This window comes from Pan troglodytes, chromosome 7, assembly GCF_028858775.2.
Source record: "Pan troglodytes isolate AG18354 chromosome 7, NHGRI_mPanTro3-v2.0_pri, whole genome shotgun sequence".
NCBI classification, from domain to species: domain Eukaryota; kingdom Metazoa; phylum Chordata; class Mammalia; order Primates; family Hominidae; genus Pan; species Pan troglodytes.
The window spans coordinates 20,110,149-20,123,967 of record NC_072405.2 but is presented as its reverse complement, the minus strand read 5'-3'; the positions used below and the strand labels follow the sequence as shown (position 1 = coordinate 20,123,967).

The 13,819-nt window shown below is 48.3% G+C and overlaps 2 protein-coding genes across 18 annotated transcripts in view; one reads left to right on the top strand and one right to left on the bottom strand.

The window, feature by feature from the left end:
• The window catches only part of LOC112207929 (putative glycosyltransferase ALG1L2), a 205,815-nt gene that overhangs the window by 127,474 nt on the left and 64,522 nt on the right, over positions 1 to 13,819 (top strand). The window contains exon 4 of one of the 15 annotated variants that reach the window (XR_010159165.1): positions 5,126 to 5,245. The exons of the other annotated variants lie outside the window; for them this stretch is intronic. The gene's annotated coding sequence lies outside the window, so the exon portion shown is untranslated. The remainder of the gene's footprint in view (positions 1 to 5,125; positions 5,246 to 13,819) is intronic. 15 annotated transcript variants of the gene reach the window in all.
• The window catches only part of LOC134810661 (ectonucleotide pyrophosphatase/phosphodiesterase family member 7-like), a 33,710-nt gene that overhangs the window by 6,892 nt on the left and 12,999 nt on the right, over positions 1 to 13,819 (bottom strand). Inside the window, exon 2 of one of the 3 annotated variants that reach the window (XM_063816134.1) lies at positions 513 to 1,546. The exons of the other annotated variants lie outside the window; for them this stretch is intronic. Within the exon in view, the coding sequence (XP_063672204.1) occupies positions 1,257 to 1,546 (290 nt within the window). The 3' untranslated portion in view covers positions 513 to 1,256. Of the gene's footprint in view, positions 1 to 512; positions 1,547 to 13,819 lie in introns of those variants that run through there. 3 annotated transcript variants of the gene reach the window in all.

Sequence of the window (13,819 nt, the reverse complement as noted above, 5' to 3'; positions counted from 1 at the left end):
CTACACAGTCATGCTCGACAGGGCTCTCGGATACTGGGAGCAAGGTAGCGGGGTTCAGGGTGTTACAAACTTCAATGGTTATATGGAGATTTTCACAGAGCAAACTTTGGTACTTGGTGAGTCTAGCATTCATTAGCCAATGGTGTCCTTTAGTATTCCGTAAAGTCACCACAGCATGGGGGGCCTTTATGTTCAGGTTTTGTCCAAGAGTCAGCTTATCTGCTTCTTGTACTAGCACGGCAGTTGCTGCCAAGGCCCTTAAACACGGGGGCCATCCTTTAGAAACCCCGTCTAGTTGTTTGGAGGGGTAGGCCACCGGCCTTGGCCAGGGACCCACAGTTTGGATTAAAACTCCAACTGCCATCTTTTCTCTCTCTGACACATACGATAGAAAAGGCTTTGTTAGATCGGGTAGCCCCAGGGCTGGGGCTGATATAAATCTTTCCTTTATCTCATGAAAGGCTTGCTGGTGCTGGGATCCCCATTCAAAACGTTTCCGCCCCCCCCCCCCCCCTTTGTGACCTCATACAAAGTCTTGGCTTATACTGCAAAGTTTGGGATCTACAGTCTGCAAAACCCCACAGCCCTTAAGAATTCTCTCACCTGCCTTCTGGTCTTAGGCTCCGGTAGATCGCAAATGACATGCTTTCTTTCTGATCTTAGGCTGCTCTCCCCCTTTCCGATAGTAAATCCTAAGTAATGTACCTGCTGTCGGCAGATCTAAGCTTTTTTCTTGGACATCTTATACCCACAGTCCTCCAGGTGCCGGAGTAGAGCATCTGTTCCTTTGGTGCACCCGACTGCCGTGGGGTGTCCCAGCAAAAGATCTTCAACGTACTGGAGCAACACGCAGTCTAGGTCTCTGGTGGGAGACTTCTGGAGGTCTCGAGGCAATGCCTCCCCGAAGATGGTGGGGGAGTTCTTGAACCCTTGGGGAAACCCGGTCCAAGTGTACTGAGTAGTGACACCTGACTCCGGATCTTCCCACTGAAAGGCAAACAGCTTCTTCCTCTCAGGGGCTAATCTGATGCTAAAGAAAGCATCTTTCAGGTCCAAGCAGGTGAAGCAGCTGTCCTCAGCTGGCAGCAACCCCAGCAATGTGTACGGGTTAGATACTGCTGGATGTAAAGTGACTGTAGCCTGATTAACCAAGCACAAATCCTGTACCGGCCAGTAGTCCTTGGTCTTAGGCTTGGGAACAGGCAGGAGGGGAGTGTTCTATGGAGACTGACAAGGAACTCTAATTCCAAAAGTTCTTAGGTGCTTGAGATGGACCTGGATACCTTCAAGAGCTTCTCTGGGGACCGGCTCCTGTTTTTGCTAACCGGCTGGGCCCTAGGCTTAACTTCTATAAGTACGGGGGCTTGGTTGACTGCAAACCCTGGAGGGTTGTCTTCCGCCCACACTCTTGGCCACCGCTTAGCCAGAGCTGGTCTTATCTCTTGGCCCCACTCAGTTAAGAAAAGTCTCCATTCTTCCTCTCGGGTGACCGTAAGGGTCATAATGACTCCCGTTCTTGGTGACTTTAGCAGCAAAGAGCCATGCTCTGTAAAAGAGATAGTGGCTCTCAGTTTGCTAAGTAAGTCCCTTCCCAACAAGCGCAAGGGACAGTCAGGTGTGTACAAAAACTGCTGAATCACTTTATGTCCTCCTACAGTACAAGTCCGATGCAAGCAGAAAGCTTGCTTTGCTGAAACTCCCGTGGCTCCGATGATGTCAATAAACTTTTTGGGTAATGGGGCAGCCGGGGCGGTTACTATCGAATGTTTAACACCGGTATCTACAAGAAAATCAATGTCTTTACCCCAAACTGTCATCCTGACCATAGGCTCTTTGGGGGTCCTTGAGCCCGGTCCCCCTCAGTCCAATAACCCTTCTGCCAGGTTGAGCAGGGCCCTTCATCCTTGTCTGGGGCCTCCTGCTCTGAGTCATCTGGTTTTCTTTTTAGCTGAGGGCATTTGTTTTTCCAATGTCCTATTTCTTTACAATAAGCACACTGATTACGCTGCAAGCTCTGGCAGCCAGGCTGAGTTTCCTTCCCGGGGCCCCCCTTCCCTTGCCTCTTTGGGGGGACCCCTCTGATTGCTGCCGCTAACAGGTCGGTGTTTCGCTGGGCCTGACGTTCATTGTCTCTGTGGTTTTCCTTATGGCTTACTGCATCCCCGTTTACAAACGCCTGGTTAGCTATTTCTAATAACTGTATGTGTTCATCCCTGCAAACTCAGCCTGTTTCTGCAGTTTTCTTTTAATGTCTTCTGCGCTTTGACTAACTAAAGCCATGTTAATCATGCCTTGATTTTCAGGGCTATCGGGATCAAAGGGAGTATACATACAATAGGCGTCACACAGTGTCTCCTACAATTGTGCTGGACTTTCTTCTTTTCTCTGAATGACCTCAGAGACTTTGTTAACATTTGTGGCCTTCTGGGCTCCCCTCTTTAATCCTTCCAAGAGAGCTTCCCTGTCTCTGTTTAGCCTTTGCATATCCTCTCTTTCATGTGGGTCTCACTGGGGGTCAGTTCCTGGTAACTGGGTCCTTCCATACTCTTGGGGGTTTTGATAATCAGCTGGTACATGTTCCTCTGGCCACTTAGTTGCTGCTTGGAGCACTCTCCGCCTTTCATCTGTGTTAAAGAGGAACATGAGCAACTGGTGGCAATCAGCCCAGGTGGGGTTATGGGTCTGCATAATAGTTTGGAGCAAATCAATCAGAGCTTGTGGCTTTTCGGTACAGGACGGGGTATTGTTTTTCCAGATGAGAAGGTGGGCAGAGGTGAAGGGCTGGTACCCAAAAATATGCCTCCCCACCACGTGACCATCCTCATCTATCCCAGTATACCGCTGCTCTCTCAGGGGCACTTGTGTCCCCGTTTTTGGTCTTAAACGAGCTGCCAAGGGAGGGTTTCTACCGAGTCCTCACCTCCTCTCTTGTCTACTCTGGGTGGCCTGGGGATATGTTTGTCTTGTGGAGGCGCAAGCACTGTGGACTCAAAAGTGGGGAGCCTGCCTCCCTGGCAAGGAGAGGGCACCACTGGGATCACTGGTGCCATCTCCTGCAATGGATCTTCTGATGTTGGGTCGAACAGAACTTCAGGAGTTGATTTCCCTCGGTGGGTGGAGAGGCATCCTTCCTTGGCTGTCTGTCACTTTGCTACTAGCACTGCTGCTGCCTGCCCTCTTAGCCACTGTGGGGGATTTAGCATCAGCCGTAACCAAGTGTCTATGTATGGAAACTGGTCTGAGTGTCCTGACTTACCAGTTACCTTGTGCCATACCTTAGAAACAAGAGACCTGTCCAGGCTTCCTTCTGATGGCCACCCTACTTCTAATGTTGGCCAATCTATTTCACACAAAGTTCTAAGTTCCCCAAAGTCTCCATTAAATCCTTTCTTAAAATTTTTCAACATAGCTCCTAGCGGAGTAGGCTTACTTTGTATCTGACCCACGTTTCCTCGAGACAAAACACCAAGCTCACACCACAGAACAAATAATGGGTCAAAAGGGCACACATACACTTTTTCAGTTTTCACCAAGCCAGAATCAAAAGCAAAATCAGAGTATCCAGAAATCCAAGCCAGGTCAATCCAAAACCAAAGTATCAAGCAATTCAAGTCAAGTCAAAAACACAAACCAAAGTGCCAGTACAGGCAAGCCGTGGGTGATCAGGCCACGCTTCCACTCAAATGGAGTGGGCAAGTTCCAAAGACCAGTTTTACCAAGTTTCAAATGTCCAGACTCCAAGTGCCTCTTCCTTACCTGTGTTCAGCCACTGTGTTGATCTTCCATGGGGGCCTACCACACAGTGCTCTGAAGAGGCATTCCTCCGGGGCAGTTGCCTACCCGGGAGAGCTCTCAGGATCCGCGTCTCTCAAGCTGGCCGGAGTCCCCCGCAGGGATGCTCCACAGGGCAGGCCTAAGCCACCTAACGGGCTGCCTCGACTTTCCATCAATTACCTCACTTCCCGGTCAGGGAACCAAGACTGGGGGCGGGGGACAGTCTTTAAAGCTGTCTTCAAGGAACAGAGGAGTGGGGAGAGGATTTGGGATCTATGGGGTCAGCTAGGTTTCCTTTTGTGAGTTTATATAATGGTTTTGTTAGGATGGCAAAACCAGATATCTAAAGATGAAAGTATCCAACCATGCCCAGGAAGGAAAGGAGTTGTTGTTTTGTAGAAGGGGTTGGGGTTTGAGAGATTAGTCACACACGATCGGCAGGGAGAGCACGTGGATTTTTCTGAGAATTATGCGGAGATAGGTAACAGATAAGGAAGAAATTTGGGCTTGACTGAAGTAATGGGGGCTGTCTGTGAAGCTTTGCGGCAGTACAGCCCAGGTAACTTGCTGAGCCTGATGGGTGTCAGGGTCAGTCCAAGTGAAAGCGAAGAGTGGCTGGGATGAGGGGTGCAAAGGAATAGTAAAGAAAGCATGTTTGAGATCCAGAACAGAATAAGGGGTTGTGGAAGGAGGAATTGAGGATAGGAGAGTATATGTGTTTGGCACCTTGGGGTGGATAGGCAAAACAATTTGATAAGTCATAGATCCTGAACTAACTTGTAAGGCTTGTCTGGTTTTAGGACAGGTAAGATGGGGAAATTGTAAGGAGAGCTTATAGGCTTTAAAAGGCCATGCTGTAGCAGATGTGTGATAACAGACTTTAATCCTTTCAAAGCATGCTGTGGGATGAGATATTGGCATTGAGCAGGGTAAGGGTGATTAGGTTTTAATGAGATGGTAAGGAGTGCATGATAGGTCGCCAAGGAGGGAGTAGAGGTATCTTCTACTTGTGGGTTAAGGTGGGTGGCAATGAGATGTATCTGTAGTCCGGGAATAGTCAAGGAAGCAGATAATTTAGTTGAAGTGTCTCGGCCTAATAAGGGAACTGGGCAGGTGGGGATAACTAAAAAGGAGTGCTTAAAAGAGTATTGTCTAAGTTGGCACCAGAGTTGGGTTGTTTTAAGAGGTTTAGAAGCCTGGCCGTCAATACCCACAACAGTTATGGAGGCAAGGGAAACAGGCCCTTGAAAAGAAGGTAATGTGGAGTGGGTAGCCTCTGTATTGATTAAGAAGGGGTTGGACTTACGCTCCACTGTGAGAGTAACCTAGAGCCTCTGTGATGGTCCTGTAGGCTTCCGAGGTGATCGATCGGGCAGTGTCGGTCTGCTGCTGCTAAGCCAAGAAGATCTGGGAAGGAGTCAGTCAGAGAGCCTTGGGCTGGAGTTGCAGGGGCTCTAGGAGTGGCTGCCAGGTGAGTCGAAAAGTCCGATTTCTAGTGGGGTCCCACACAGATGGGACATGGCTTAGGAGGAATCCCAGGCTGCAGGCATTCCTTGGCCTTGTGGCCGGATTTCTGGCACTTGTAGCAAGCTCCTGGGAGAGGCGGTTCTGTAAGAATGCCTGGCCACTGCGCTTTAGGCGTTTGGAAACTCTTGTGCTGGAGATGTGGCTGGGGTTTGTCTCACAGTGGAGGCAAGAAATTGCAACTGAGAAATATGTTGCTACTTGGCTGCCTCTACTCTATTATTGTACACCTTGAAGGCGAGGTTAATTAAGTCCTGCTGTGGGGTTTGAGGGCCGGAATTTAATTTTTGGAGTTTTATTTAATGTCGGGAGCAGATTGGGTAATAAAATGTATATTGAGAATAAGACGGCCTTTTGACCTTTTAGGGTCTAGGGCTGTGAATCATCTCAGGGTTGCTGCCAAACGAGCCATGAACTGGGGTGGATTTTTATATTTGATGAAAAAGAGCCTAAATCTTACCTGATTTGGGATAAAGAAAAAGGAGCATTAACCTTGACTATGCCTTTATCTCCAGCCACCTTTTTAAGAGTAAATTGCTGGGCAGGTTGGGGAGGGCTAGTCATGGAATGAAACTGTAAGCCGGACCCAGTGTAAGGAGGGGAGGTGATAAAAGGATTATAGGGTGGAGGAGCAGAGGCTGAGGAAGAATTGGGACCTAGCTCAGCCTGGCGAGGAGGGGAGAGGTCAGATGGGTCTGTAGAAAAGGAAGATTAGAAAGACTCACTGACACTTGGAGTTGGGACTGAGGGGACAGGTGGGAGGGAAAGAAAGAAGATTTGGCATGAGTTGCATTGGGAACAGAGTCTAGGGAGGGACCAATGTGTAAAAGAATGCCTGGACGTCAGGCACCTCAGACCATTTGCCCATCTTATGACAAGAATTATCTAGATCTTGTAGGATGGAAAAATTGAAATTGCCATTTTCTGGCTACTTGGAACCACTGTTGAGTTTGTATTGGGTTCAAGCGGCAATGTAGAAGAAAATAAGGCATTTAGGTTTTAGGTCAGGTGTGAGTTGAAGAGGTTTTAGGTTTTGAAGAAGACAGGCTAAGGGAGAAGAAAGGGGAATGGAGGGTGGAAGCTTGCCCATAGTGAAGGAGGCAAGCCTAGAGAAAAGAGAGAGTAGAGACACAAAGAGAAGGGGTGGGGTGGTCTTGCCTTCCAGAAAAGCAGGAAATGGGTTGGGGCACAGAAATAAAGGGTTGGGGTGCAGAGATAGGAGGTCAGGTTGTGGAAATAAGGGATCAGGGCACAGAGAAAAGAGGCGGGGCATGGAAATAAGGGATCGGGGTGCAGAGATAAGAGGTCGGGGTACCTGTGCCTCCCCTAGAAAAGTGGGACTTGCTGCTAAGGGTGAAGGATATGGGGTTGAGGGGTTCTTGCTTCTCCCCCAGAAAAGCAGGACTTGCTGCTAAGGTTGAAGGAGCAAGGCAGGCATCCCTGCGTGGTCTGACACCTCTGAAACCTGGGCGAATAATCAGAGGGGAGTCCCTGCAATGATTAAATGCTGAGGGAAGGCTGCCTTCCCTAGTCCGTGACCGGCACCAGAGTTTTGAGTCCACGGATAAAACGTGTCTCCTTGGTCTCTACTGGAAAATGAAAGGAATTGAAATTAAGAGAAAGGAGAGATTGAAGTGTGGTGCCAAGATTGAAAGGAGAAAGAGGTTGAAGGATAGAGAGGGAGGTTGGAGAAGAGAGTAAAAAGAAGCTGCTTCCCAGATTTGAAATTGGTGAGTTGTTTCTTGGGCTGGTCAGTCTGAGGACCTGAGGTCGTAGGTGGATCTTTCACACAGAGCAAAGAGCAGGAGGACAGGGGATTGATCTCCCAAGGGAGGTCCCCCAATCTGAGTCATGGCACCAAATTTCACATGCATCCATGTGAAGAGACCACCAAACAGGCTTTGTGTGGGCAGTAAAGCTGTTTATTTCACCTGGGTTCAGGTGGGCTGAGTCCGAAAAGAGAGTCAGTGAAGGGAGATGGTGTGGGGCGATTTTATAGGATTTGGGTAGGTAAATGAGAAAGGGGGGTTGTTCTCTGGCAGGCAGGAGTGGGGGTCACAAGGTGCTCAGTAGGGGAGCTTTTGAGCCAGGATGAGCAAGGAGAAGGAATTTCACAAGATAATGTCATCAGTTAAGGCAGGAACTGGCCATCTGGATGTGTACATGCAGGTCACAGGGGATATGATGGCTTAGCTTTGGCTCAGAGTCCTGACATTCTTCCTCCAGAGGAGGAGACCCAGACAGAAGATGAGGCAAGGTGATCACAGAGGCAGAGATTGGATCATGCAGCCAGAAGTTGTGGAATTCTAGTAGCCTCTATAAGCTGGAAGATGCAAGGAATGGATTCTCCCCTAGAACCTCTGAAGGAGCATGCTCCTGCTGACCTTTGATTGATTTTGGACTTCTGGCCTCCAGACAATTTTTTTTTTTTTTTTTTTTAGACAGAGGCTTGCTCTGTTGCCCAGTCTGGAGTGCAGTGCCACGATCTCAGTTCACTGCAACATCCACCTCCCAGGCTCAAGCCATTCTCTTGCTTCAGCCTCCCAAGAAGTGGGGACTACAGGTGCCTGCCACCATGCATGGCTAATTTTTGTATTTTTAGTAGAGATGAGGTTTTGCCATATTGGCCAGGCTGGTCTCGAATTCCTGGCCTCAAGTGATCCACCCACCTCAGCTTCCCAAAGTCCTGAGATTATTTAGGTGTGAGCCACGGCACCCGGCCCAGACATTGTTTGAAACCACCCATTTCATGGTTCTTTGCTGCAGTGGTTGTGGAAAATGAATGCACTCGTGCCGTTGGTTAGACTTTGCTGACCTTTTGTCTGTTATTTCCTGGCAGTTCTACAAGGCCTGGAGCTGATACGAAAAACCTCCCTTCTTTCCCAAATGGTCCCCAGCTTCCCCGTTCACTGAAGGCCCTGCAGTCAGGAACAGTCAGGACTTTGCACCCAGTTGTTGTGGGTGTTTGGCCGACCCTTCCTCTTGTGTGATTCATGGACCCTTAGCATTGCATCACCTGGGAGCTTTTGGAATTGAAGACTCTCAGGGCTCACCCGGAAGGACCTTCTGGGCCAGAATCTGCATTTTAACAAGATGCCCAGGTTATTTGCATACATGTTCAGATCTGAGAAGTGCTAGTAGGAGAGGCTTTAAGGTGGTAATTAGATCTTTTCTCCACCTGCAAGAATCTTAGTTTCTTCATGTTAAATCTATTAACTGTGGCAATGGCATGGGGATTATAAAACAAAACAAAATCCTTACATCAAGAATGCACCCTGGTGTGTTATGGATGTGGGTGAAATGAAATGTCTGGAATTTGCTTTAAAATATCCTAAAATAGCAAGAAGGAAAAGAAAAGTGGGAACTGGAATGAGATTGGAGAAATGTTGACAAGTTCTTCCAGTGGGATGATGGGTGCATGGGGATTCATGGTATAATTCTCTCCCTGCTTTTTGTGTATATGGGAAATTTCCATAATGAAAAGTTAGAGGTCGGGCACGGTGGCTCATGCCTGTAATCTCAGCATTTTGGGAGGCTGAGGTGGGTAGATTGCTTGAACCTAGGAGTTCAAGACCATCCTGGACAACATGGTGAAACCCCATCTCTACTAAAAATGCAAAAATTAGGCATGGTGACAACATGCCTGTAGTCATGTTGAGGCACAAGGTTGAGACATGAGAATGACTTGAACCCAGGAGGCGGAGGTTGCAGTGAGCCAAGATCGCACCATTTCACTCCAGCCTGGGTGACAGAGTGAGACTTGGTCTCAAAGAAATTTTTAATTTTCTTTTTTTTTTTTTGAGATGGGGTCTTGCTCTTTTGCCCAGGCTGGAGTGTAGTGATGTGATCTTGGCTCACTGCAAGCTCCACCTCCCGAGGTCACTCCATTCTTCTGCCTCAGCCTCCAGAGTAGCTGGGACTATAGGCACCCAGCACCATATCCGGCTAATTGTTTGTATTTTTAGTAGAGATGGGGTTTCACCGTGTTAGCCAGGATGGTCTCAATCTCCTCACCTCGTGATCTGCCCACCTTGGGCTCCCAAAGTGCTGGGATTACAGGCATGAGCCATCGTGTCCGGCCTTAATTTTGTTTAATTTTTTTCTTTTTTGAGAGAGGATCTGTAGCCCAGGCTGGAGTGCAGTGGTACGATTCCTGCTCACTGCAGTCTCTACCTCCTGGGTTCAAGCGATCCTCCCACCTCAGCCTCCTGAGTAGCTGAGACCACAGGCATGTATCACCACACCTGGCTAATTTTTTCCCTTTTTCTAGTGGTAAGGTCTTGCTATTTTGCCCAGGCTGGTCTTGAACTCCTGAGTTCAAGCAATCTTCCCATCTCAGCCTGGGAGTAATCCCAAAGTGCTGGGATTACAGGTGCGAGTCACTCTACCCAGCCTCAACTGTTTTTCATGACTCCACTTTTTTCTCCCCTCTTGGAAATGAGTAGTCTTTGAGGGAATGTCTTTTTTGTCTCAATCTCTGGTTTCTTTGCTCAGTGCACCTGTGTTTGGGGCTTTGTTGATCTCCAGGCCTTTTTCAGGAGCGTTGTCCCTGGAGAGCAGGATGGGAGCTGATGGCTTCTCAGCATCTTTTAACTCAGTTTAAAGATGACTATCAACAACATCTAGTCAGCATCTGTTGCTCTCGGCAGCTGGGACTTCATTTCTTTTCTCTTTCTCCACCTCTCTAACCTCTTTAAGACTCTGTCTTTGTCATGGGTACAGCATCACCTGTGTGGCCCTTAGGCTCTCTTACTTACATGTGATCTGCATATTATGTCTTTTCTTCAGGGCTTCTCAACCAGGGGGTGACTTTGTCCCCCAGACAACATGTGTCCATGTCTGGAGATAATTTTGGTTGTTGCCGCTGGAGGAGGTGGTGCTACTGGCAGCTAATGGGTAGAGGCCAGGGATGCTGCTAAACACCCTACAATGCCCCGGACAACTCCCACTAAGACAAAATAATGATCCAGCCCCAAAGGTCTATAGTGCTGAAAGTGAGAGACCCTGATTCCATCTTAGAGATCATCCAAGCACACTTGGCCAAATTGTTTTTGCTACTGTCCCATGAAGAAAAGGCAGACTCATGACTGATGGCAACATCGATGGGAATTTTGTTTACCTCTTCTTTGTGGACTTTGGGATACGATGACTTACCATTTGTGCAAGTTGTGCGTTGCATACCTCCAGGGGGCGCCACCCACATATATATGAAAATGCCACCCCAGGAATTGCACAGTACATAGTCTACATGGCAATAAGCAGTTGCTCTGGTTTTGGGGTTGTCCTGGGGTGCTCTGGAACTGGGAGGAACTTTATTTCTGGCCATTGGAGGCCCTGAGCATGACATTGAGTATCCTTTCAAGAAAGGAGAAATGTTGAACAGAGAGGACCTCATTTTTATAACTCTTGACCATCATCTAGTTACAGAGCATCCACTTTTCACCCCTGGGCCATATCCATTTGACGGATGAAAAATCAAATTATAATATCATGGCTTATACTTTTGATAGCTTCTGCCCGGAACATGGCGGTAACAGCTTCTCATTTTCAATTGATTCATTGGGGGAGAAAATATACATGGCTGCCCTAAGACTTTCTATGACACACAATTTGCTTGACGGGATTTCTTTAGTTTCTGTAGCATAACTTATTCTAACTGGTCCTCAATCACTTTGCAATAAAACCTGAGATTGTGAAGATGTTCATTGTCATTACCAGTGACGGAGCAGTAAGTACAGAGTTCTGGAGAGGAAAGGAATCGAGAGAGTTAAACTAGCAGAATGAGCCGCTCACCCTCAGAACTGCTTTTAATCTTGGTGAGAACTGAGGGGAATTTTGACAGGGTTCAGGGGGACTGCGGGGAGTGGGGCTGGGAAGTGGCTGTTTGCACGTGTGGTCAGCAAATCCAGTGAGGGGTCCATGTACTGTGGGCAGCCCCACAGATGGAGTTGGGATTGCCCTAGACTGAGTACTGGGTCATCAGTACTCAAGATATCGAGGCCCAGGCTGGTGCAGGAGATACATTGCACTGCTTCAGCCTTTCTTCTATCGCTCCTTTCCAATGACAGTCCCCGATTTTCCACCGAGGAGTCACTAGTCCCCCACGACATGTGTGCGACTGGCCATTCCCCACCCTGATGTGGAGCTGGGACATGTGGTCCCAGCCTGGATGTTAGTATCCTTCCACCACCCTGGCCACAGTGATTGGGTCTGAGAAGCAGATTAGCCAAAGGAGAAACAGTCTTGGAAATTTCATGTTCATGCTTAAGAAAGTAAAATGGAAAGCGGGGGGAGGGTGAGGGGTCATTCTGATGATATAGTTTTAGGACCTGGATGTAGCCACACCTGTAGCTGTCAACTCTGTGCCATAGTATTGCTTTTTTTTTTTTTTTTTCCTTCAACTTTAAATACTTTCTAAAGTCAAGGTCTTGCTATGTTGCTTAGGCTGGTTTTGAAAACTCCCTTTTGGGGGGATGCTTTCACTGCTTCACTTCCTTTCTATGACAGCTCAGGGAATCAGAAGAAAAGGGAGATGATTTTTTTATTTGTTTGTTTGTTTGAGACAGTGCTTGCTCTGTTGCCCAGGCTGGAGTGCAGTGGTGCAATCACAGCTCGCCACAGCCTTGATATTCTGGACTCAAGCGACCCTCCTGCTTCAGCCTCCTGAGTAGCTGGGACTGTAGGTGGGTACCAACATGCCCAGCTAATTAATTTTTTTTTTTTAGAAGTGAGATTTCACTATGTCACCCAGGCTGGCCTCAAACTCCTGGGCTCAAGTGATCGCCCTGCCTTAGCTTCCCAAACATGCAGGTGTGAGCCCCCACACCAGTCAACGCCATGGACTTATGCTCCTGGTGTCCCCCTACGCCCTGACCAATGATCCTCCTGCTTCAACCTCCCAAAGTGCTGGGATAACAGATGTGAAGCAGCATGTGTGGCCCACATAGTATTCTTATGGGTTAAATTGAGTCCACCTCAAAACATGTTGAAATCCTAAATTCTAGTAGCTCAGAATGTGACCTTATTTAGAAATAGAGTTATTGCGGGCCGGGCGTGGTGGCTCATGCCTGTAATCCCAGCACTTTGGGAGGCCAAGGCGGGCGGATCACCTGAGCTCAGGAGTTTGAGACCAGCCTGACCAACATGGAGAAACCCCTTCTCTACTAAAAATTCAAAATTACCTGGGTGTGGTGGTGCATACCTGTAAACCCAGCTACTCGGGAGGCTGAGGCAGGAGAATTGCTTGAAGTCAGGAGACGGAGGTTGCATTGAGCTGAGATCGTGCTATTGCACTCCAGCCTGGGCAACAAGAGTGAAACTCCGTCTCGAAAGAAAGAAAGGAAGAAAGGAAGAAAGAAGGCAGGAGGGAAGGAAGACAGACAGAGAAATAAAGAAAGAAAGAAAGAAAGAAAGAAAGAAAGAAAGAAAGAAAGAAAGAGAAAGAAAGAAGGAAAGAAAGAAAAAGAAATAGGGTTATTGCAGATGCTATTGATTAGGATGAAGTCATCCTGGAGTAGGGAGGGCCTAAGTCAATGACTGGTGTCCTTATAAAAGAGGAGAGGACACGCCAAGTCACAGAGACACAGGGAAGAAGACCATGGATTGGACGGAAGATTGGACTGATGCGTATGCAAACCAAGAAACACTGAAGACTGCCAGGAGACCACAGGAAGCTAGGAAGAGGCAAGGCAGGACTCCCCGACAAGTGCAGGAGGGAGCGTGGTCCTGCTGGCACCTCTGTTTCAGACTGCTGGCCACCAGAGCCACAAGACAATCAATTTCTCTGGTTTCAAGTCACCCAGTTTTGGTACTTGGTTGTGGCAGCCCTAGGGAATGAATATAAGTACTTTCTCTTTTTTTTCTTTTTTTGAGGTGGAGTCTCGCTCTGTTGCCCAGGCTGGAGTGCAGTGGCGTGATCTCGGCTCACTGCAGGCTCCGCCTCCTGGGTTCACGCCATTCTCCTGCCTCAGCCTCCTGAGTAGCTGGGACTACAGGCGCCGGCCACCACGCCCAGCTAATTTTTTGTATTTTTAATAGAGACAAGATTTCACCGTGTTAGCCAGGATGGTCTCCATCTCCTGACCTCATGATCCGCCTGCCTCAGTCTCCCAAAGTGCTGGGATTACAGGCGTGAGCCACCACGCCCGGCCGAATATAAGTACTTTTAAATTAACTCTCCTCTTCTCTCCATCTTCTTCTAAATCATCATTTTCGCCTAAGCAACAGCTAGGGTCTAATACGGATGTGATGACTCACTTCAAAGTGGGGGAAGCCCCCATGTGCACCCAAAGCTCCTGCTGCCTTGGCCCTGGCTTCAGATACTGGACCATCATTGTGGAGGCTTGCTGGAGATCTGAGCCAGGACACCATTCTCGGTTGCCTTTAAACAAAGGCTGGTGCTCGCCCAGGCATGTAAGCTCCACCGAGGATCTATTTGGAAGGCAGAATTCTGAGATGACCCCTTAGGTTCTTGCCCTGGATAAATGCCAGGTGTAATCTCCTCTCCCCTGGAGTGTAGGCA